Raw genomic sequence first — 24,171 nt, 5'->3', positions numbered from 1 at the left:
GTTCCTTCCCGCGCTCTAATTGCTGGAACTCTTTGGTGAGAAGGGTTCCCTGCTTGACCACCCTGCTCTTTTCTTTCTCATCTTCATCCAGTGGACCTTATTAGATCAACCACAACTGGTCTACAATAAAACACGCACTAGCTTAACCTTGACCTATCAAAACTGTTACAAACTTGGGTAAAAAATACTTTCGCTCTCAAATCCAAATGAAACTGCCCTCTTGCCATGCTGTTGCTAAAATTATGTTTAATCATGTTTAATTGAGAATACATGGTTACCTGGGGACTGGTTGTTGTTTAGTAATCATTTGACTAGCTTTGCCAAGTCAGAAGACTCACCACCAGTAACTAGTTATCACCACTAGGAGTCAACGTAACCTTAGGTCTGTAACTGCATTCTTAAACGCATGTTGGTGTTTACCATCAGGTTGATTTCCCCTTCAGACCCAGTCCTCAGCAGACTGGTCCAGGTGGCGGGGCAGCAGTCATGCCTGTCCTGTCCTGAGCGTTTCCCACTGCAAACCAAATCCTGAAACAGCCCCTTGGGCCGACACATGTGGCTACTAATGGGAACAATGGGAACCCGCCGCAGGTTGACTGGACACGCGCTTGACTAGAAAACCTTCAAACCTTCGACGGTTACCTCAATGCTTTCATTTTAAGAAAAGGACGAGGCGAGCACACATGCTTTTCCTCGCCCAATGGGACTGGGGGAGTCTACAGCTTCTCTCTCTAGCCTCACTATTCTCCCTATTCTCTCTACCCTCACTGTTCTCTCTACCCTCACTATTCTCCCTATTCTCTCTATCCTCACTGTTCTCTCTACCCTCACTGTTCTCCCTATTCTCTCTATCCTCACTGTTCTCTGTACCCTCACTGTTCTCCCTATTCTTTCTACCCTCACTGTTCTCTGTACCCTCACTGTTCTCCCTATTCTCTTTATCCTCACTGTTCTCCCTATTCTCTCCACCCTCACTGTTCTCTCTACCCTCATTATTCACTATTCTCTCTACCCTCACTGTTCTCTCTACCCTCATTATTCACTATTCTCTCTACCCTCACTGTTCTCTCTACCCTCACTATTCACTATTCTTTCTACCCTCACTATACTACACCCAGACCACATTGCTGCCAGACGGACAAATACACATTGAGTCGTTATGAACGACTTGCTGTGGATAACATCCTGCATCGAGCCAGGCTAGCTTATTAACTCAAATGATGATTCCTCACGTTTGCAGGGTCTCAGTTTGATATAGGAGCAAGTCCTGGTCTAAATAAAACAACATGCATACATGCTTCTTTGAACAATTGGAAAGCACATAAGACTCTCTCAAACAAATACAAGCTGATAACAAAGTCAGTGACACATCAATTAACTGCCCAAGCCGACCTAAGCCAACAATGATGACACATTTAAAAAAAAAATGTTGTATGTATTTCTCCACAGCACCGAGCTGGCTTGTCCAGAAACCACTCTGAACCATTCTGCAGGTGGAGCACAGAGTGCCTTCCTCCTTCCCCTCCCTTATGTCCCCGCTCTTCTCACATGTTCTCCTTGTCAGCCCACTTATGTGTCACTAACTCAGAAGGTAGTGAACAGTAGATTTCTGGATTCTGATTTTATTATTTTGACAACAAACAAAGCACTTTCTTTCTCAGTTAAATATACGTCTTAAACACCGCCCACTTGGTAGGATACCATGTTCCAGTAGAGGCTTGGTTTGTATGTTACAAAAATATATTTTAATACTGAATGTATTTAGTCATCTTTAACTTAATACATTATACACTCATTACATGACATGAATGTTTTTTAAAAAAAAGTCAAATTTATATTATCACAATAAATATATACTTAATGTAAGAGTCATAGAAATCTAGTATTGTTGGTTGACAGGTTAACAGGCTTCTGGAATGTTCTGGATCATTAGTTTCCACCAGGGAACTAACCCTAACTAACCCTTACTACCACTTAGCCTAACTACCACTTACCCTAACTAACTCTTACGCTCTTCTGGAGTGTTCTGGATCAATTGTTCCCAACAGGGAACTAACCTTAATCCTTACTAAACCTAAGCAAACCTAACCCTAACCCTAACTAACCCTAACTCTAATGAACCGTAACCCTTACTAACCTTAACTCACCCTCTTCTGGAGTGGATCGTATGCTCCCACCAGGGAACTAACCCTAACAAACCATTACCCTAACTAAGTGTTCTGGATCATTTGTTCCGACCAGGGCCGTGTGGATTGGTGTAGCAGGGCTGCTTTCATTTCCTTCCTCGACGGTCGTCAAACTTCAATGAGCAGCTAGAAGACAAGAGACGATTAGCACGGAGCAAAGCCAGGAAGAGGCTCAGAGCAGGAGGACAGCGTACCTCGCTGAGCAGCACCCAGGCATCCGAATCAGCGTTCACCATCAGACGCAGCGCAGAGACGGGCTGCAGCGCTTCATCAACTAGGCCCTCCGCTACCCCAGCCTGAAAATCACCTGCACGCACGCACGCACACAGACACACACACACACACACACAAATTACTTCAGCCGTCAATATTAAAAAGTTGACGTTCCACTCACTGGATGATCGATCATCGTGTAGGGATTGTACATTGCAATGAATAATGGGACTTTTTGATACCATTTTGAGAGAGCTCTAGAGAGTTGTAGCTATTCAAATTCTAAAAAAACCTTAATGTAGTGTATCCTAGGCTTTCTTACAGGAGTAACACCATGGCATCACAACAACAATGCATCCCATAATGACCAATCATTTCTACGACTACAGAGGGCTATGGACTATATCAATTCATCTGCATTAAGTTGATAAGAAGACCATATTGCTAAAATATCCCTTTACATGTTGATACTGCCCTCTGCCTTCTCCTCACAACTTATATACAAATAGATCTATGTGCTCAATGAGGCTATTTGATTAGCTTTAAAGTTAAGATAAAACTGCAGACAACAAGCATTTGCATGTGTCCCTGTTCTTGTGATGTATGTGAGTGTGTCCTCCTTGTTGCTAAGCCATAAAGAAGGCTTTTTGTTTGTTATCCAGAATCCCAATATAGACATTCAGTCATAAAGAGCTTAAAGGGGACATATTATACCCCCAGGTGTGAGTGTGATTAGCCTTACAAGCCGTTTCGAAAATCTGCCCGCATCTGGCCATCGACAGTTATGGGGGGGAAACAGCAGCTCTTAAATATATAGATCAGTGATGATCGAGCCGCCACTGCTGAGTGTCTAGTCCTTCTTTCTCTTTATTTGACTTTATCTGAGATGTCTTATTTTTGAGGCTACGTAGCTCTCCGTGGCTCTCTTCATGACTGAGCAGAACACTGTCCGAATGGGCTGTGCGTGTGTGTGTGTGTGTGTGTGTGTGTGTGTGTGTGTGTGTGTGTGTGTGTGTGTGTGTGTGTGTGTGTGTGTGTGTGTGTGTGTGTGTGTGTGTGTGTGTGTGTGTGTGTGTGTGTGTGTGTGTGTGTGTGTGTGTGTGGTGGAGCTCCATTACCGATAACAATGAATCCATCTGATCCGATGTATTGAGGTGGGGAGCCAACAGACACTTCCGTGGACACTGACGCCTGCAGATTGCAAAAAAAAAAAGACCACAATTAAAACCGCCATCACTGTGATGTATTCTGAAGTACTAAGACACATTGTCATTTTTGTTTTCATCTTTTCTTAAATGCTTACTGAAAACTCCTAAACCCCATTTAGTATGACCCTTTACATTGTGTCAACAACATTCCTATCAGTACCAGCAAATTGTAAGTCATTTGTCATTTATATGTCATTTTTTGGTTCTCAAAATTCACCAGATTGATGCATTTAAATTAAATCAATTCAAAATTTTCTCCAAGGGGGCATGCCCCCCGAACCCTCTAGAGCGGGGGTCACTAACAGGCGGACCGCGGTCCGGGTCCGGACCCAGACGCCGTCCTATACGGACCCGGACCTATAGTCAATAAATTATTAAAATATTTTTATTTTATTTTGACGGGGCGCTTCTATTTTGACCGACGCAGTGTTTCTAGACATTACGGTACTGGTTTAGGGAATCAGGAAATCCATTGACCCAATTGCATTCGAGTTAAGCCATCCCACGTGATGCTACTCAGCCAATCGAATCTGTGCATTCCCGGCACGGGCTGCCTGACTCACAGACAGTATAAGTCCATCCATGCTCACAGACAGTGAGCGATCATGCGGGAGATGACAGAGAGAAGTGCGAGAATTACAGAGAAAGAAGTCAGATAAGAGTGAGTAATACATTTGGAGATGCAGATAAGACAGCGGGAGAAGAGTGAGTAATAGGCTACAGCGGGAGAAGAAGTGAGCAAGACAGCGGGAGAAGAGTGAGTAATACAGCGGGAGAAGAGTGAGTAATACAGCGGGAGAACAGTGAGAAATACAGCGAGACAGAAAAGAGACGGACAGAGTGAGCCGGAGACAGAAAAATAACTACACATGGTGTTCTCTAAGAAGAGAACAGTGGACAGGGAAAACAGCCTTCAACCCAGAATGGACAGACTCATTCATGTTCATTCTTCCCACTGGCAACACAAAATCAGGTTGTCTCATATGCTCAGAGACAGTGGCACTCATAAAAAGTGCCAACGTGAAACGCGATATGAGACAAAGCACAACTGTTTTCAACGCTCAAGTCTGAACTGCGGTCACAGAAAATAAGCAGTCTCAGAGCCCAATATGAACAATCCAACCGGATCCTGACCCATTCATTCACTGCCCAACAACGTGCTAATGAATGTTCCCTCAGAGTCACTTGGATTTTGGGTCAACACAAAAAGCCATTTACTGATGGAGGGGTTGTCAAGGTATGCATGAGTGCAGTAGCTGAAACCTTACTTGAGGGGAAACAGAAAGAAGAGCTTTGAGACAAAATAAAGCAAATACCCCTGTCAGCATCATGGGTATTTGAAAAGTGAAATGTTAACCCAGGATGTGCTAGCCCAGCTGGATGAAACCACATAAGGTGTGTCGGCTTAGCTGTAGATGAGTCTACTGATGTGTCAGTCTGACAATGCTCAGCTGTTAATTTATGGAAGGTTCTTCAAACAAGAAAAGAAAGAGTTCTGTGAAGATGTGTTAGGTGTAACTCCCCTTAAGACCAGTTCAAGAGGAGAGGACATCTACCTGGCCATTAGGTATTTAAACTCCTGGCAGGACAAGCTAGAGCTCAGTTCTCTCACTGAACAACAGAAAGTGGGAGAGTTGGATAGAAGAGGGAAAGAAAGAGAAGCTAAAACTGTTTAATTGTTAAGATGTGTTGTGTTATGTTTTGGAAATTGGTTGAAACTGTTAAAACATTCACAAAGAAACAGGGGAAACTCAAGCTGCTGCTATACTTTATTTTATCTTTCAAAAGAAAAGTATATATTTTATCTAGTATATTTTAAGATTATTATAATATTTATTTTCACCATTTTGATTTTAAATGTAGCCCTTCTTTTCCTTGAAGAGATTAGTTTCAGTTGAGTCAGTTGAACCTCCTTTAATAATACATATATTCAGTATTATTGAGTATAATTGTATAAAAGTGACAATAAATATTGTCGAAATGTTATTGAATTGTTCTACCTGTATTGATCTGACACTCAGTTGTTGATTACATGCAGACGTTGATACAACTGCTAGGCTACTTCAATATATATCACACTGAATGATAACGCAAGTTAGGCATTATGATGTTCCAGACCTTTGCTTGAGGAAATTTTCTCTAACTGGACCTATTAGATTTCAGTTGAATACCCCTGCTCTAGAGGATTGTAAGCCCCCCACCATAGTCTCCAGAAATCCATTGGGAATCACTGATTGGGAATATACATATATTGAAGTGGATAACTTTCTTAGGACTGTTTGTGTTGCAACATTACAGCAGGTCACAGTTCTTGTCCTGTAGTAGGCGCTGTTGCCTTGGTTTGGGGACATAAAGGGATGCCTTGATACACACGCAAGAAGATAGGGCAGGACGTTGGAGTGCTAGAACTTTGTACTCAAAGTGAAGCTTGGACCTGTATTTATTAATAGCTATTTTCATGCAGTAAATGCTTTACTACCACATCCACAAGTTGAGGCATTTCAAATGGACCTTGTCCACCAACCCAATAAGAAGTTATATTAATCTCTAAGTAAAACTTGGTTGTATTTACTAAAGTCTACTACGGTAAAGAAAGTTTCTAAAGATCTGAAACCATGCCCTGAGAATGATGACGTCCAAAGATGGGTGCTGCTTTCCAAATAAATAGCCTAGCTAATTTTTAAGTAAATAATTACAATTATGAAATATCAATACGCTTTTCACTAATTTAAAGGTAAATATATATGGTTCATATAAATGGTCAAAAGAACTTGTCTGGGATGTAAAGCCGAGATTCATCGTCCATATATGGGCTCCACGCTTCATGACAGAACTTATAGACCCGGCAAAACGTCTGGGTCCTCTTGCTGAATTACTGATCTCGCCTTAGGAACATTGCAGAAATTTGATTTTGATTCTGAGACGGCACCCTTGAGTGGTTGTAGTATTCGAATGAAACTAATAGTTTTTTTGATAAAGTGCCTGGGTACTTTTTAAAAAACGTTGTACGACGTAGCTTAACAATGTCAATTTGTTTAAGGCCGCAGTTTACCATATCTGGGGCCGTATTCACAAAGGATCTTAGGGCTAAAAGTAGGTCCTAACTGGCGAATTTAGGAGTGACTCCTAAAGATAATGGGCGTGTCACTCTTAAATGTAGGACTCCTAACTTTTTTCACTAAGAGCAATTCACAAAGTATTTTAGGACTAAAAGTAGCACCTAAGTCTAGGAGAGCTTAAAAGTCCTCAAGAGGACTCCTAACTCAGTAAGACCTATTCACAAAGAATCGTAAAATGCCTGGGAGACGAAATGTTAGGGTATTAAACTTGTTGTGGAGTAGTGCGCGATGCATTAACATCGCCGACTAACAGGAATAATCAGATTAGTCCCGAAATAAAATGTTTGGCCACACTACGTTATTTAGCAACAGGGGAAATGCAACTTTGCAATGCCGACGATTTAAAAATATCGCCACCATCAGTCAGCCGTGCCATAAACTTTCCTTTGGACATTCAACAATTACACAGGATCAAAGCCAACTTCATGGCACTTGCAGGTATGCCCGGTGTGGTCGGTGCTATTGACGGGACGCACATAAAAATAATTGCGCCATCAAAAGACGAGGACGTGTTCGTCAATAGGAAGAAAGTGCATTCCATCAACACGCAGGTTGTTTTTGATGCAAATTTTAACATAGCCTACTGGATGTTGATGCAAAGTGGCCTGGAGCTTCAGCTACCCATGATTCACGCATTTTAATGGTGTGCAGTCTGAGGCAGCTTTTTGAGATGTACCAGTTGGGTGTCACTTGCTGGGTGACAGTGACTATCCATGCAAGACGCGGCTCTAGACACCGTGGCTCTAGACACCCTACCTCAATCCACAACCGGTCGTGTATGTTTGTGTGCTCTAGCATATATGGAAGATATCAGTAAACAATAATAAATATGGATTCAACAAATAAAAGGCATCAAAGAGCCAATACGATGTGTTTTACGCATAGGACTAAGCGTAATCTGCGTAATCACTTACAGGTTATACTTTAATGTTGTGGAGAGAGGAATTGGGCAGATGAAACGTCGGTTTCATGTCCTCCACGGCGAAATACGCCTCACCCCAGAGAGGGCAAGCACAGTAATCACTGTATGTGCCATTCTACACAACCTCTGCAAGCGGAGGAACATTCCACAGCCAGACGATGATGATGATGATGATGATGGCGATCAACATGACAAGGAATTTGGCCGTGTGGTACTGAGTGGACAGGCATTTAGGCATCACTTTGAAAACACATTTTAGGTAAACACCTTGGCACAAATCAGTCAACACTTAGTTAGTTCATAACATTTCTTTTCTTTTAAATTGTACGTATTTTTATTGTTTGCTTTCTCTCTCTCTTGAACGTGCAGGCTACAACGTCATTATCGTGGTCTGCACAAAATTGTCATCATGCGTGTATTCTGCTAACTGCACTATAACTACTTAATAGGAATTCATTTCTAGCCTAGGCTATTTCCTTGTTTTTCGGTGATTCAGTGGGCTCGTCTGAACAACCAATCACCGAACTGACCGCTTCTAAACTCGTGCACGAGAATTGACGTAATCCATAGCAACGGCGCGTCACTCTTAGTTCACTCTTTGTGATTTATCCTTAGTAAGAGTAGGTCTCAGCGGCTTTGTGAATAACTTTTAAGAAAAAACTCGGTAAGATAAAATGCTTTGTGAATACGGCCCCTGATCGTGTTTGCTTAAGAATGACAGACAAGGCACCTGGGCCGGAACCCTGGCAGAGAACTCAAGGCCTGTACAGACCAGCTGGAAGATGCTTCAGGACAGCTTCAACCCATCCCTGCTTGAGTTTGTAGTCCCCAAATGTTGCAAAAGGACCACCAATGTTCCTGTCCCCAAGAAAACCAACTCCCTCGATTTAAATGATTCCCGCCCGTAGCATTCACATCTGTCATCATGAAGTGCTTCGAACAAGCTGGACAAAAAACACATCCTCTCGTCCCTGCCAGCCCCCTGGACACATTTCAGCTTGCCTATTGCCCGACCGTTATGTGTAGGCCACAACATAACCATTCCTCTCCATAGCCCTCAGAGCTGTGTGCTCAGCCCTTTCCTTTAAACCCTGTACACTAATGACTATACCAGCCCCTCCCACACCACCACCTACCTCAAATACTCAGACGACACTGCCATCCTAGCTGTTCTGTCAGACAATAACTCTGTATCGGATTACCACAACACTGTCACACACTTCTCTAAATGGTGCACACGTAACCACCTGCATCAATTTATACAAAGCAAAAGAAATAACAATAGGCACTCCATCATCCCAGCCCCCCACTCTCTCGAAAGCGACACAGTATAAACGGTTGACAGCTTTAAATACCTCGGACTCACAATAGACAATAAACTCTCTTTCAACCGGCACACATCGGACATTCAAAAAAGGAGCCATCAAAGACTGTATGCCATCCGTAAACTTAAAGGACTCTATGTTGCACCTCATCTCCTCCTACTGCTGTACCAATGCATTGTCCAGCCCATCCTGCTCTACTGTTCCACCTGCTTCTTCAACATGCTCACTGTCAATCACCGGGTCATACTCACACGTGTCACAAACATAGCTGCCAAATTAATCGGTCTCCCCACACCCACACTGTCAGAGCTTAACCTAAAGGCCATTTCACGCATCGCATCCACAATAGCAAAGGACAACGCACACCCACTCAACTGCCACTTCACCATCAGGCCCTCTGGACGCAGGTACAGGTCCCTGTTGTGCAGGAGGACACGCTATGGCAAAACCCTGGTGCCTGCAGCCATAGCAGCCTTAAATAAAAGGCCAAGATAACTCACCCCTGTTCCACACTATTCACATATTTTGTCTGCATTTTTTCTGCATTTTGTTTTTGTTGTGTATGCTGTCAATCTGATTCTGTCTGTCGGCGTGCGGCCCACAAATATATTATGGAGTGAAAAAGAATTTCCCCCAGGGGACAATAAAGTAAAAGTCTAAAGCCTAGCATCGGTGCTACAAGACAATGTTCACTTGCACTGCGTTACGTGAACATAGGTTGCTTTGGATAAAATGATGTGTGCAGTTTCTTTTTGGATGCCAACTTTGTCCGAAAGAATAATGGCCTACTTCTGTTGGTTAAAAGGGAAACTTCCTCAAAAAAAAGAGACTTTCCTTTGTTTTGTTCAAAGTTGATGTGCCGGTCATATTTCAGGCACCATCCAATTTTTTTGTAGCATTTCCTTCTGTACCAGTTAACTGAGTGCTGCAGTACGGTGTAGTGCTAGGGTGCAGTAGTTTGGTGGCAGCAGGTGTATAGAGGCAGCCTGACGCATACAAAGATGGATGAAGTAGTGTTATTTTATTGATTTGGTCTTAATTAGGCGCACTTGGTTATAATAAAAACTATATTTTCGTTTTTTGCATTTAAAAACTGTCCTGTGTTTTATAATGCATGTGACTTACAAATTTACAGTGGAGATCATTGTGCTTGCTGCATACATGCTTCAGTAAGGCATCAAACCCGGGTCTTATGGATGGCAATTCTATTCTACCATTCACCTTACATTGATTGATCAGTGGCATATCTTTCAATGGTTGTAGAAATGCAGTTTTGATCATGCCTCATAAATCATTGCAAAACCAGAGCCTGGGTAGGGAACCAGTGCCCCGGCCGGGAACCAGCGAGTGCTGAGGGTGGAGTTATGCAGTGTTTCCTGTTTTGTTACGGAGATATTCTTCTGAAGAATGATAGACAAGGCTTGTTCCAGCCGCAATCACGCTGAAGAACAAGCTGTAGAAACTGCTAGATTTGCACAACATTCATTTTGTATGTGTTATTTATTTATTTGTTGGTTTTTTTAGATCAATTTATCAGGGTTTTACTATATTTTAATTATGTTGGTCAGTTTTAAGCGTCCAAATTTGGATTAGCCCTGGAGCACTTTAATTGTTTTACCCACTGTATGTAACTGTCCCATTTGTGTTTGTGTGTATGTGTTGTCCTAACTGTGTGACGGAAGCCCACTTTTAAACTGCAACACAAGTTTACCTACGGGTACGAATAAAGTAACCTGAACCTGAACCTGAACCTGAATGTCCGTTCCAGAAACATGTCTTCAGTGGCATCTCTATTCAACGGGCTTGTCTAACTTGTGAGACAATGAATGCAGAATGCAGAATGCAGCCTGGTAGAACCAGAATATCCAGTCTCAACCGGGACAGTAATGCTATAGAATTGTATGACAATGTTTAGATGTGAAGCACTTTGAGTCTGCCTTGTGTATGAAAAATGCTATATCAATAAAGTTGCCTGCCTTGCCTTGCCTTGCCTAGAAGCATGGGCTGGTCACGTCTTTAGCCTTGCTGTGTCATTCTCTGCGTACAGTTTTTTTTTGTGCAAATGGCTTGCATCACTCCTACCAACACTTTGCCCTTAGAATTGAGGACGGTTCACATGACATCAGCACACAAACCAAAACACACTCTACAAGAGAGTGAAACGCACTCTATCTGCAGCAGCCAGTAGAGTGAAAAACACTCTACCCAACAGCCAGGAGAGTGAAACGCACTCTATCTGCAGCAGCCAGTAGAGTGAAACACACTCGACCCAACAGCCAGGAGAGTGAAACACACTCTACCTAACAGCCAGGAGAGTTAAAGCCAAGAGTTAGTTTTGGTGGGAGCTCACAAGTACGTTGTGACACACAAGTAACACTTTAGGCTGAAATGAAGACCAGCACTGTGTCAAGTGACACACACACACACACACACACACACACACACACACACACACACACACACACACACACACACACACACACACACACACACACACACACACACACACACACACACACACACACACACACACACACACAGGCCACTTACATTTCTTGGCAGCACTTCGACCGTGGTGTTGTAGAATTTGTCGAGATGAGACTCAAAACTGCCGCTTCGGAACAGGTATCTAGAATTGAAACACAAATGATGTTAAGGAATTAACAAAAATGTATTTCTGATATCCACCTGGTCGATATGTAATAGGTATACAATGAATGGTAGGGGTGATAATGTTATTGATAAAAAAATGTGTAGATATCTGATAGGCCAACTATGGCTGAGTAAAGCCTGGAGGGGTTTGGGGCATAATTCAAACTTGGACTCTCACACACACACTATCAAAATCTTCAAAGCCTTACCCTGACCAATCAGAGTCAGTTATAAGAGAGATATGGATCCAGACAACTGTATATTTAGATGGAACGTGGTCAGAAGGAGAAGTTTCACTTCAGTTCTCAGAAAAGTTCGCAGTATTTCAAAAGCTAAGTCATTCTGACATTTATGTACACATAAATATATAGAGCTATATCTATATATAGATAGGATATATTTAAATATCTAGACAGACTGTATGAACAGTTTGTATATATATATATTGGGCGATATCATCAATGCACACTTAAAACAAGCAACTTAACACATCCTTTGTTCTGTGACCTTTTAATATTAAAAGATATATATATTTGTGTTGGAATGTAAAAGTGTATCTCAAATGGTTAAGTGCGTTTGTGTGAGAGAGTACAGTAGTTTACTGTATGTTAGGCCTGCATTTAGCCTGCATTTAGCCTGCATTAGGCCTGCATTTAGCCTGCATTATGCCTGCATTAGGCCTGCATTATGCCTGCATTTAGCCTGCAGCAGGCCTGCATTATGCCTGCATTATGCCTGCATTTAGCCTGCATTAGGCCTGCAGCAGGCCTGCATTAGGCCAGCTCCCACTGACCGTTTGACGTGGGCGGGCTGGGCCAGGCGGATGGTGACGTGGTCCCCCCGGACGGGCGTGAGCCCCCAGAAGAAGCCCCGTCCCAGGTAGAGGCCCCCCAGGGTGTGCGTCTTGTAGTGGGCCAGGCTGGTGGACACTTGGGCCAGGGGGTTACTGTGGGCCCTGAACAGGTCCTGCTTACTGAAGTCCTTATCCTGCTCCCAGAGAGAAGAGATTAGGGGGGGGGGGGGGGGGGGGGTCGTGTTAGACACACACCAGTGTTCGCTCACTGTTGCATTAGCCCTCCATCAGGTCTGCATTTTGCCTCCATTTTGCCAGCAGCAGGCCTGCATTTAGCCTGCATTTAGCGTACATTAGGCAAGCAGCAGGCCTGCATTTAGCCTGCATTAGGCTCTGCATTAGGGGGGGGGGGGGGTTGTTGAGCAATAACTTGTTGTTCGACTTTAGAAGGAGAAGTAGGCGAGCCTACCTTGAGACTCTGGACCTTCCCAGACAGAGAGGAGTGAAGGCCCACGTGTTGAAAGAGAGAGGGCTTGTGTCGGCGTTTGATTAAGGATTTCTGTGCGTTGCAGTGTTTCTGAATGAGGGAACATATCAACATGGATATTGGTTTGTTTGAATAATTACAGTTCATATTATTCATTGTTGATTCATTTAGAAGACACAAGTGATTCATAAGGAGCAGGTAGTGTTAGGCATTATGACACAACTCTTCAGACATCGAGGTTCCCAACACTAAATATATTTATACATAAAAATTAAATGGTGTGTTCACAGACCAAATGGCCGGTTAACCAAACTTTGTTGGTTAAATAAACTCTGTTCTTTTCAAGGCGAACCAGTTCAAAGCAAGACTTTTTGCGATTGTGAGTGAATTAAAAAAAACATTTTGAAAACCCATTCAAAGAATAAAATGTAGAATTTGTGAACATCTAAGAAGATCTGAACAAGACTCCCACAGCATAGTTATTGTATAAGTCATAGTTGGATCCTCTCAATGCAACTTATATGTGGGACTTCATACTATTTGAAAACCTGTGTCTATATCTCATTCATAAATGTCATGACAGGAGTTGTTATGACAACATGCTCACCTGATCTCGCTCCGGATTACAGACCTTTACCCACAGGATGTGGTCTAGCAGCCAATCAATGGGCTTGTCTTTGTGGAACATCAGAAAGAACTCAACTATCATCGTGAGGTCTTGGGTGTGGAACATCTTGCCTTGAACATTTTCACAAAACATTAAAACATGTTAGAGAAACAAACATGTCTGTGGAAATGGGGAATAAAAATAATGGGCACACACACACACACACACACACACACACACACACACACACACACACACACACACACACACACACACACCCTACCTATGAAACCAAGCTGTGAGAACTCCAGGAAAAGCCATGGGTTTGCCTCTTGCTGCAGGGCATATCTCTGCATCATGCCATAGTAGTCGGTCGTGGCGACAATGTCATCTTCAAGCTGAAACAGAAACGCAGCCGTGAAGAAGTCAGACCTACGCTGCAGACATGGAAATGTACCACAGTTCTTCCAGCAGTGTAGCAATGCTTGCGGTACTCTGACGTGTAACATGTGTCTTGAAAATAATACAGGATATGATTATGCTGCTGCTGCTGCAGTCGATAAGGAGATTGAGGTATATTTTTCATTAACCACTCAGCTCGCAATGGTGTGCCAGCTCAAGCATGTGCGTGTGTGGGTTTGTGGGTGTGAGTGTGTGTGTATTTGCATAATACCTGAACATAGTATTTTCCTTTATCCTGAGCATAAAGCATGAGGTAGCTGAAGTCCAAAGTCTGCTTGGTTCTCCATCTACAAACAGACAAGTGTTGACACTTTCCTTATGCATAGTAGGTTAGTGAGAAGCAGTGTTCGAATTACTACCTAAATTATGGCGCTCCCATAATCAAACACTGGTAACCAAACTGTGCACTGTATTTTGCTGTTTGTTGCCTTTGCCCCCCACCAATATGCCATCACGTTATATTTTAAGTATTTTGGGTCTATTTCTAGGCATGGACACGACAAGCGCACTAATTCTTTCCTTTACACCCTTCTAATCAGTTTGAACATTCACAGTGCGATGGCCACATTTTCCAAACTTTCAGCAAGTGGACATTTGGCCAACGTCCATTTGACACTTTGCAGGTCTCCCCATCTGCTGCCCGACCAGCTATCGTGTTTGTCGTACTTGACTCTTTCCTTGGAGTCCCCGAGGGTTTCGTGCAGCGTGCTGAAGTCTGGGTAGAAGGACTGAGAGGGGGACACCACCTCCAGCAGCCCTGCGCCGGCCTCCATGGGGAAACTGGGAGAAGGAATCAAAGAAAGTGGGAGAAGATCCCCGGTCCTCTATTACAGAGACAGCACCTCAGGCCACAGTGTCCGTTACTTCGAAAATACAAACTTACAAACAAAACTCAACAAAAACACAACCCAAACCCCCACTGCCACCACCAACAGCACCATCGCCAGTCATGCCCCATTTCAACAGCAGATAAGAACAGAGATATAGAATAGACTAGAAGAGGTGAACCTCTTTGTTTCATTTGTTAATAACATCATGCATAATTTCGCAAATGGATTTCGCAAATGGAAACCTCTGTAACTTCTGTGTGCTGTAAGCAGAAAATGTTGCTCAGGTGTATGTTTCCACGTCTGTTTCAGTCTTACAGCTTACATCTCTGCAGGAGGACTAACTAATTAGCATTGCCTCCATGTAAAGATGGTGCTGGAATGCATCTTCTTGCAGCCACAATAGTAAGCTAGTTAAACCTGAGCTGAAAGTAGTTCCTGTTTTCGATATATACTTTGTAAACACTCCAATGCAAATGTTTGACAAATTGCAATTGGCTTCGGAATGTATCTCAGGCTGTATAAATGTGATTTTTTTTCCACAATCTGCTGTGTGTGAAATAGATGAAAAGCTGTTTGTCACATATCGCAGTAATACTCTGAGCCCGCAACAGGCTGGGAGACGAACCAGGATCCCTTCCCACCTCTTGATGAGGAGGTCTGCCACAGTCTGCACGTACTCCACGTCGGTCTGGGGCAAACAGGGAGGAGGGGGATTTTCAGGAGGGCAGATGCAAATGTGGTCATAAACATTTGTATTTTATCGATGCAAATATATTTTTGTGCATGTGCGTGTGTGTGCGCGTGTGTGTTTGTGTGTGTGTGCGCGTGTGCAAGTTTTACTTCTGCAACAAAGATGATGATGAGGAGGTCTGCGCACTGCGAGGGTGTCAGGCTGAAGAGTAGAGAGCTCAGAGTGTTGATCAGGTAGCTTTGCTTCTCCCGCCTCACTGTCGGCACACCTAGCACCAAGGAAACTGGCACACACACCCACACACATATATACATATGATGTACACACACATACGTACAAGCACATGGCTAGGGGAACTACGGAGCAAGATGTCCTTGTTTTACTGCATCATAGACATCAGCTATGAATGAAGTGTAGGATACCAGGTCACAGATACAAGGAAGTAATACCAGGTAACAGATACTATGAAGTGTACCAGGTAAAATATAACATCAAATGTAATATGTTTACGGAAAATGTGCAATGGAGACGTGAAATGCTTCACACTGTAGCATCGAAGTGGCATGATAATAAAATAGTATATTACAGAGTATAAGGAAAGAGTATACAAGTGTACTAAATGGTATACTATTGTACTATACTGTTTCACAACTTAAGAGTGGAACAACATACAATGAGGAAAATAGTAACACAAATTATGACTTCATAGGTGCATGTAAGATTGCCCAACAAAGATTCCTTGGATCTCAGACAGCAAGTTAAGGTTAGTTTGAGTTACGGTTTGAGTTACAGGTTGTTTGAGTTACTGGTTGTTTGTCGGCGTTTGAATTGCCTGGACAGATTTGTGATCGGATCCCTTGTTCCCCCTAATCATTCATAGGGGTGATATCATGCTTTTTTTACTTTTCAAAGAATAATAAGGGGTGTTATTAACATACAGTAATGTAACCCTATTCTAGTAGTACGCCCAAACGCAATCATTTACCCTAAAAAAAAGCATGATATGGGATCTTTACTAGTCAAAGGCTGTTGACAAAAATGGAGGAATGTTGAAAGGTTGGATTGTGGCTACACTAAGCTGATCCCGATCAGAAAGTGGCCTGGACCGTCTCAGGACATGTCCTGGGGCGATCCTCAAATCCTATTCACGAGGGTCCACACTTGACTAGAAATGCATCCTGCTGTGATCTTGCCGCAGAGGTCGCGTTGAAGGGACAAGCGTAACGGAGGCCTGAGAGAGCGGAAGGGGAAAGCGTAGTAAGAGTGTTTGTGTGTGATCTTATGAATTAGCTCCATTACCCCCACGCCGCCCCTGTCCCAGGACGATGTTGGGGGTCAGGCCGTCCACGTGCTCCTTTAGGTGAGGCAGGTAGCTGAAGATGTTGGGCAGGGGAAGAGTATTGGGCAGATCTGAAGAGGCCAGCTCCTGTCTTGGCTGGCCTAAGCAGAGATCACCAAAAGAAGAAGACGAGAAAAGTGTGTTGTTTGTATTTGTTGCAGTGAAATAAAGATAGAAATGGTGTTATGTTGGCATGTTGGTGGCTCTCTTTCCAATGTTGCTTCCCTGTGTCTGCAATTCGTATACTGCCAAGCAAATACTTACTTTTGCATCTTGCCGGAATCCCTTGCTAACGATATGATCAGTCTCATTATCCAAATGTTGGGGACAGTACAAAACTTCAACTCATACTTTATTTGTTGGTTTCCTGGTCTTTACTTGTTAAAGAATTTGAAGAACTTTAACATAGTAGTATGAAAGCTGAGCTGGTCTGCAGAACACCTGCTTTTCAAGTTTCAGCACATCGTTTTAATACCCTTTTTCCGTCAAGATTATGCTACAATTTTAGCTTTAGGCGAAACAAAGCAGGAACTGTAGAATATGTAAATGGTGGGCTACACCAACTATCCACATTTTCTCTTGTGGTGTTTTTGAGTGCAAGGTAATAGTCTTGTCTGTAGGTAGGGATATGTGACACCTAATACACCCTATCAGAAATTGGGGAGTTGGAGAAACGGGTGATTTCATAACAAATATGTAGTTAAGTTAACGCTTTACAAAATGGTTACAATAACTTGGAGGTTACTTTTTCCCAAGTGCAATTATCCGTTGAGCCATTGCTGTTTGCTTTATTTACAATAACCATAGCTCTATAGACCTGGCAGTATTTTTCATACCAAAGCAAAGCCTGAAATGATCATGGTTTCACTTTCGTTATAACTGGTAGGATATAAGAACGACTAAGGGAAAACAACCATGCTATGAAATTGAGTTTATTTTCTACAAACCGATAACGGGTCTATAAAAGGTCTTTAGCACCAGGAACAGCTTGTGGACACTGACCTGAGGCAGTGCTGGGCACCTTGGTAGTTGAGAAGTTAGCCAGGCGTTCCAGAGCCCTTTGCAGCTCGAGGTTGACCTGCACTCCCGCTGCTTCAGCCTTCAGCAGACGTTTGTAAAGACTCTGTATTTCCTCATATGAATCTACAGGATATTTAACAAAAGAGATTGTGAGGAAAAAAAAAGAGAGATGTTAAAGGACAATACCGGTCTGGTGATGGAGCCATCATAACCTACTTTTCTGCAGAGCAGCAAGTTGTCACTTGTAGCGTTTTGGGTCGTAGCGCTTCCTTCAGCCCCCTCTGCGGCATGGCTCTAAGTGTTACCAACGAAGTAACAGGTCGGATGGAATTAATGTAGGAACCAGGGGGCTAATGGTTGGAGCCAAGGAAGCCCAGATGCTATTGGTATTATTTTACATTTGTTGCCAGGGCACATGCGCGTTAAATGCTGGTTCAGCAAAACAAAGTTATTTTGTCAAATGATATTTAGCATGCCTCTGGCGGAGCCATAAGGGCCGTTAGGGTCATGGTTAGGAGCTAGGGGTCAGGGGCCATTAAGGCCCAGTCCTGATCACAGCGACCCTATCTTCCTGTTTTCTCACTATAAAAATGCATACAAATGAATCTTTAGCAGTTAGGGGTTAGACGTGTGGGTTTGGGGTTGGGGTTAAGGGTCAGGGTTAGGGTTGGAGCTCAAACTAGGGTTAAAGCTAAAACAGTAACACTGCCAGGCATAGGTGCGGACAGCAATGACCTTATGCAACACTGAGTAATATGCTAATCAAATAGCCGTCTGGTGTGTCAGTATGGTAATGCATCGAAGAATGAGGTGCGCCTGAGCACAATGGACTATGAGGGCGGGATGCATTCCTACCATTCTTAAATGTTAATTTGAATAACTACAACTCATACGGTTAGATAGGCTCATCGATCAATTATACAAAGCACACACATCTTGGATTGTTGTGATTTATATTTGTCTCTTGTAATATATTATATTATGTTGATTTAAATGCAGAATTGACGTGACAGTACTTGTTAGCGCGTTTGCAAATATTATGTTTGTACACACACAAACACACACACACACACACATTAATAAATATAATGTCCGGGAAAATAATGGCATTGGTTCGACCTGGTTATGCTCTACTATGGATATGAAATTGAGAAATGTTGTGGGCGTCATATCACATCAGAGTGTGATCTCTCTTTCACAGAAGCAGCAGGTCCACTGCACAATGAGCAGGTTAACACACCTACTGAGTTTTGGGTAGTCAGAGAGCCCTTCCTGCAGAACCCCTCAAGTCAAACTTCCTTTGGGGACATTCAAGTTTTTTAGGTTTATATGGTCTATGTGCTGGTTTTTCATAAGTGTATTGTATTATGAAAGCATAAGGATTTTCATGTTGTGTTTTGCTTTTTAGTTTGATAGGCTATAATTTATTCAATGACCAAAATCAAAGTACTAACTAACAGTAGCAAATACCTTTTCTTTAAAAGAACAATAAAAAAAACATTAAAATTTCCATTGCTTATCTTGATTTTATTAGTGTTATTATTATTATACAATTAATTTGTATTATATTATTATTAGGCAGTGTTGGGGGTAACAAATTACAAAGTAACGGATTACAGTAACGATTACTTTTTGGGGTAACGAAGTAAAGTAACTCATTACACTAGAAATATCGGTACCTACACTACTTTACTAGACTATAGGAACGTGCTTTCCTGCGTTACTCAAGCTGTGTTTGCCTGTGTGTTAATGGCAGGCTAACATCCCTGGGAATTATGGGGAGAACATTTATGTGATGTCGGAAAGTTCTCGGAACGACACCTCATGATGCTGTTATGATTCAACTTCCGTTCGGCAACTCGGGCCAAGTTTTGATAACAGAGTTGCCCAGTTTGGTTTACTAGTGACGCGCCTGAACATGGCGGAACGTGAACGTTTTAATCAATGTAAAAGAATCAACCATCATATCACATACTTTACTATTAATTGACGTTGTAACCGTCTGTTGGCATCGACTTTGCTCAGTTTTAAACGTTGTGTACTGGTAAACCAGCTCTAGATAAGTACAAGTGTAGCCTTCAATACAGTGGCAATGCTTCTCATGAATAAAAGCAAAAGGATAGTAGATGTTAGGCCACAAGGAAATAAATGTGTTCGAACTTGAAACTGATCCTAGTAAGTTCTGTTTAGTTCAGACTTTTTAGTTCAGCTGTGAAGAACTAGATTCCCAACGCAGTGCACATGAACGCTCGCTGTCGGGAACACGCGTTAGCGTGAGCCTCATCACTGGCGAGCCGTCTCGTTATCTTCATGTTTTCATAAAGACTTACACCAAAAAACCAAAGAAGCAGTTTATTATAGCTTTAAATAGCTACCTGACTGCTGTGCTGCTTATCCCCAAACATCTTAAGTTCCAGTCAAGTTATTTCAGAGTAAAATGAATACAAGTGAGACAGACCTTCATATATATAGATAGATAGATAGATAGATAGATAGATAGATAGATAGATAGATAGATAGATAGATAGATAGATAGATAGATAGATAGATAGATAGATAGATAGATAGATAGATAGATAGATAGATAGATAGATAGATAGATAGATAGATAGATAGCACAAAAAGTAAGGAAATTTGTCTTTGGTTGATTATTTCTCTGTGGTAACAATGCTTTTTGACAATAAATCTAATGCCGTTGGAAAGCCTGTTTAGTTCCCTTTCAAATGCTGTCCCATTTGAAGGAACATGCCCTTGTGGGATGAGCAGCAGAGCTGAGTATGTGGGTTGCGCCCATGAAAAATTTGCCAAATCTTCTCTGCCAATGCCAAACAGCTTATTCTGCCATTGCCTCGCTTGGTGTTTGGTGGATCGGATGATTGAAGTTTGAAGAAACAAGACATATTGGCAATTTAACAATTTAATCATTTCACAAACAGGAGCCTCAGTAGCGTGTGGAAGAACCATACACAGCCACAACAGCCTGGCACCTCCTCCTCATGCTGGTCACCAGCCTGGTCACACACTGCTGTGGGATTGCATCCCTTTCTTCAACCAGCATTTGTCCCAAGTCAGCCAACGTGGTTGTGTTGGTCACTCTGGCACGAACAGCACGCCCAAGCTGATCCCACAGGTTTTCAATAGGGTTGAGGTCAGGACTGCTAGCAGGCCATTTCATCCTCTCCACTCCCACATTCTGGAGGTAGTCTCTGATAAACCCCGCCCTGTGGGGGCGAGCGTTGTCATCTTGGAGGATAGAGTTCGGTCCCAGACTGTGGAGATATGGGATTGCCACTGGAAGCAGAATCTCATCTCTATATCTCTCTGCATTGAGATTGCCGCCAATGCTGACAAGCCCTCGTTTTTTCCAGTGAGGGAGATGCCACCCCACACCATCACACTGCCTCCACCAGAAGATGTTATTCTATCGGTGCAGCAATCAGCATAGCGTTCTCCGCATCTTCTCCACACTTTGACCCTACGATCCAACTGCCGTAGGCAGAATCTGGAGTCATCACTGAACATAGCGTTCCTCCACATGTTCAGGTTCCAGTGCACGTGTTGCCGACACCAGCGCAAACGGGCCTGATGGTGAAGGGCAGTCATGGCAGGACTCCTGGCAGCCCTATTAGACCGGAGATTGGCTGCGTGTAGTCTGTTCCGGATTGTCTGGGCAGAGAGCCGTCGGCCATATCGTCTTGCAAACCTTGACTGCAAATCTGTAGAAGACAGCCTACGGCACCTAAGTGCTGACAGGGTGATGAAACGGTCTTCTTGGGGTGTTGTCTTCTTGGGATGCCCACTTCACAGCCTGTCTTTGACATCCCCCGTTATATGGAACTGGGCCTTTAGTTTGGAGAGGGTACCAGGGCTCACTCCAAATAATGCCGCAACTTGGTTTTGCAGAACACCAGCTTGAAGTTGCCCAATCAGGTGCCAATCCGGCACCAAATCAAGTGTCAATAGCAACTGCAAAATACCCTGTTTGGCAATGGCAGAAAAGATTTGGCAAATTGTTCATGGGCGCAACCGACATACTCAATACTGCTGCTCATGCATGCTCCTTACAAACAGGGCAGCATTTGATGGGAACTAAACAGGCTTTCCAACGGTATAAGATTTATTGCCAAAAAGCATTGTTACCACAGAGAACTAATCTACCAAACACAAATTTCCTTTTGTGTTTAATATATATATGTTTAATATATATATATATATATATATATATATATATATATATATATGTGTATGTATGTATGTATGTATGTATGTATGTATGTATGTATGTATGTGTGTATGTGTGTATGCGTGTGTGTGTGTGTGTGTGTGTGTGTGTGTGTGTGTGTGTGTGTGTGTGTGTGTGTGTGTGTGTGTGTGTGTGTGTGTGTGTGTGTGTGTGTGTGTGTGTATATATATGTAGGCTATATATATGGATCTGATTAGGGATAGTATAGGTTAATTCAATTGAGGTGGTAACATTCTGGCTATGTTTTTAAACTGTTCATTCTCTTGCCAGAAGGTCTAGAAGGACTAGGCTACTTTATTTCCATGGAATCCCCATGTTTCTTTCTAAATAACTAACTACAATTAATGACAAGAATCATTTCATCACTTCTAGAATTCTGAATTGAATTAATGCATTCCATAGTTACAAGTAAATGTACCAATATAGGCCTATATATACTTCTTTTTTTTAACAAATTATATTCGGGGCTACTTTAATAATATCCGGGGCTTTAGCCCCTAATAAAACTACTGACGCCACTGTTTACCAGTACGCAACGTTTAAAACAGAGCAAAGCAACAGAGGTTACAACGTCAATCAATAAAAGTAGGCTTATGTGATATGATGGTTGATTATTTTATGTTGAGTAAAACGTTCATGTTCCGCCAGGTTCACGCGCGTCACTAGTAAACCATACGTCACCAACTGGGCAAAATTTGGCCCGAGTTGCCAAAAAAAAAATGTTTTCCCATAATTTCCATCGACGTGAACGCACCACAGTTCTGATCTGAAGTGGTGTGTGCTTGTGTGCTGCATGCTTGCCTCGGCACGTTGCCATAGCGATCGATCTGAGTGACGTAGCTGCTTGTGGAAGGAGTGTTCAGGTGTTGGAGCGCGCAAGCAGGTAACACAGTAAGACATTAACAGGCTGTAACAGGGTTCATTGTAGAAGACATGCTTCCCCTGTCGACTATTGAATTGCCCAGATTTAGAAAAATACAAAAATAGCCGCTACTCGCAAGCCAACATCTGACAGGAAAACATTTTACCACTTGCTAAAATGACAAACTTTCTATTTTACTAATTTCTTTGCATATGTTTTCTTTTACTTAACTATTATCTTATTTTATTTTATGACGATGTTTATATGTGAAGCACTTTGAGTCTTGTGTATGAAAAGTGCTATAAAGTTGCCTTGTAATAAGTAATTTTCGAGTCCCTGTATCATGCGTCCACCACCGCGGACATTTGGACGCCAACAACAATAGCTACTTAGGGATGACGGTGCAGTGGATAGATGGCATTAGTTTGAAACGTGAGGCTCTTGCCTGCAAGAGGGTGAGAGGAAGACACGATGTCATAGCTTGCAAAATAGATCTGTTTCATACAGCATTTGTCACCGCCGCTTAAGTACATTTCTGTTTTAATTTTATGGGATAAAGTTACCTTTATTATTATATTTTTCATTGACCACTTAATTTTTGTTCTCATGTTTCCCAAAGCCTGTTTCTGTTGTTTATGGATCTTACGTGAGGCATATTTCTTTGTGCAGATAGGGATATTGTTCTTTCATATGGTTTTATATGCCATTTTGTATACATTTATGCAATAAACACTAAGTGATGATAGGGCTATGATGTTTGTCCATGTATCTACAGTAAATTAAGAAACGGGAAAGTAATAAGTAGTGAAGTTACTCTTCAAATGCAGTAACCAGTAAAGTAATTTCATTAGAATTTACAGAGGCAACTATAAGTAACCTATTACCTTTTTTGAGTAACTAACCCAACACTTATGACTGTATTCTGGTCTGTGTTGAACGGGTTTATCGATTACCTGTCTGTTTGGGGATCGAATTAATCCAAGTAAATGAGAATAAAAATCCAAGAGGGAGAAGGAACACAAGCTGAACAGGGCGAAACTTCATCTCATCTCCAGCAAACTTCTGGTGATCTCCGTTTAGACGTAATCCGCAACTCAGGCTATAATCTCCAAACAGGTAGCCTTATCAACATGGAAACTCGCCTCCCAATTACCATAGCTGGTTGGTATATGTGTATTCTCCGCCCTGAGCTGTCAGACGTAAAGACCGCAG

General features: G+C 42.4%; 1 protein-coding gene across 2 annotated transcripts; it reads right to left on the bottom strand.

Annotated features, from left to right (window-relative positions):
* Positions 1-1,485: 1,485 nt before the first annotated feature.
* Positions 1,486-24,105, bottom strand: zgc:154054 (Alpha-1,3-mannosyl-glycoprotein 4-beta-N-acetylglucosaminyltransferase B-like). 2 transcript variants are annotated; one of them, XM_056600906.1, is made up of 15 exons: positions 23,913-24,105; positions 17,837-17,977; positions 16,795-16,935; positions 15,645-15,778; positions 15,446-15,492; positions 14,641-14,754; positions 14,186-14,261; positions 13,796-13,910; positions 13,513-13,643; positions 12,888-12,995; positions 12,419-12,612; positions 11,524-11,602; positions 3,518-3,590; positions 2,381-2,493; positions 1,486-2,312 (listed from the first exon to the last, which is right to left on the bottom strand). In XM_056600906.1, the coding sequence occupies exons 1-15, from the start codon at positions 24,001-24,003 to the stop codon at positions 2,295-2,297; spliced, it is 1,575 nt and encodes a 524-aa protein (XP_056456881.1). In that variant the 5' UTR covers positions 24,004-24,105; the 3' UTR covers positions 1,486-2,294. The 2 variants fall into 2 exon arrangements, with proteins under 2 accessions (XP_056456881.1, XP_056456880.1); XM_056600905.1 differs by having other exon boundaries at positions 1,486-2,493.
* Between the last annotated feature and the right edge of the window lie 66 nt (positions 24,106-24,171).

Source organism: Gadus chalcogrammus, chromosome 10, assembly GCF_026213295.1.
Source record: "Gadus chalcogrammus isolate NIFS_2021 chromosome 10, NIFS_Gcha_1.0, whole genome shotgun sequence".
Taxonomy (NCBI): domain Eukaryota; kingdom Metazoa; phylum Chordata; class Actinopteri; order Gadiformes; family Gadidae; genus Gadus; species Gadus chalcogrammus.
The sequence above is the reverse complement of the archived record's forward strand: the minus strand, read 5'-3'. Positions and strand labels throughout refer to the sequence as shown.

What these genes read in the sequence shown, in the direction of transcription:
- zgc:154054 (XM_056600905.1), bottom strand. Translation starts at nt 24,003, where the DNA reads ATGAAGTTTCGCCCTGTTCAGCTTGTGTTCCTTCTCCCTCTTGGATTT. An exon ending in TCATCATCTTTGTTGCAGAA is followed by an intron (nt 15,493 to 15,644) that starts GTAAAACTTGCA and finishes TGTTTGCCCCAG; the next exon opens with ACCGACGTGGAGTACGTGCA. An exon ending in AAGGAAAATACTATGTTCAG is followed by an intron (nt 13,911 to 14,185) that starts GTATTATGCAAA and finishes TTTCTGTTTCAG; the next exon opens with CTTGAAGATGACATTGTCGC.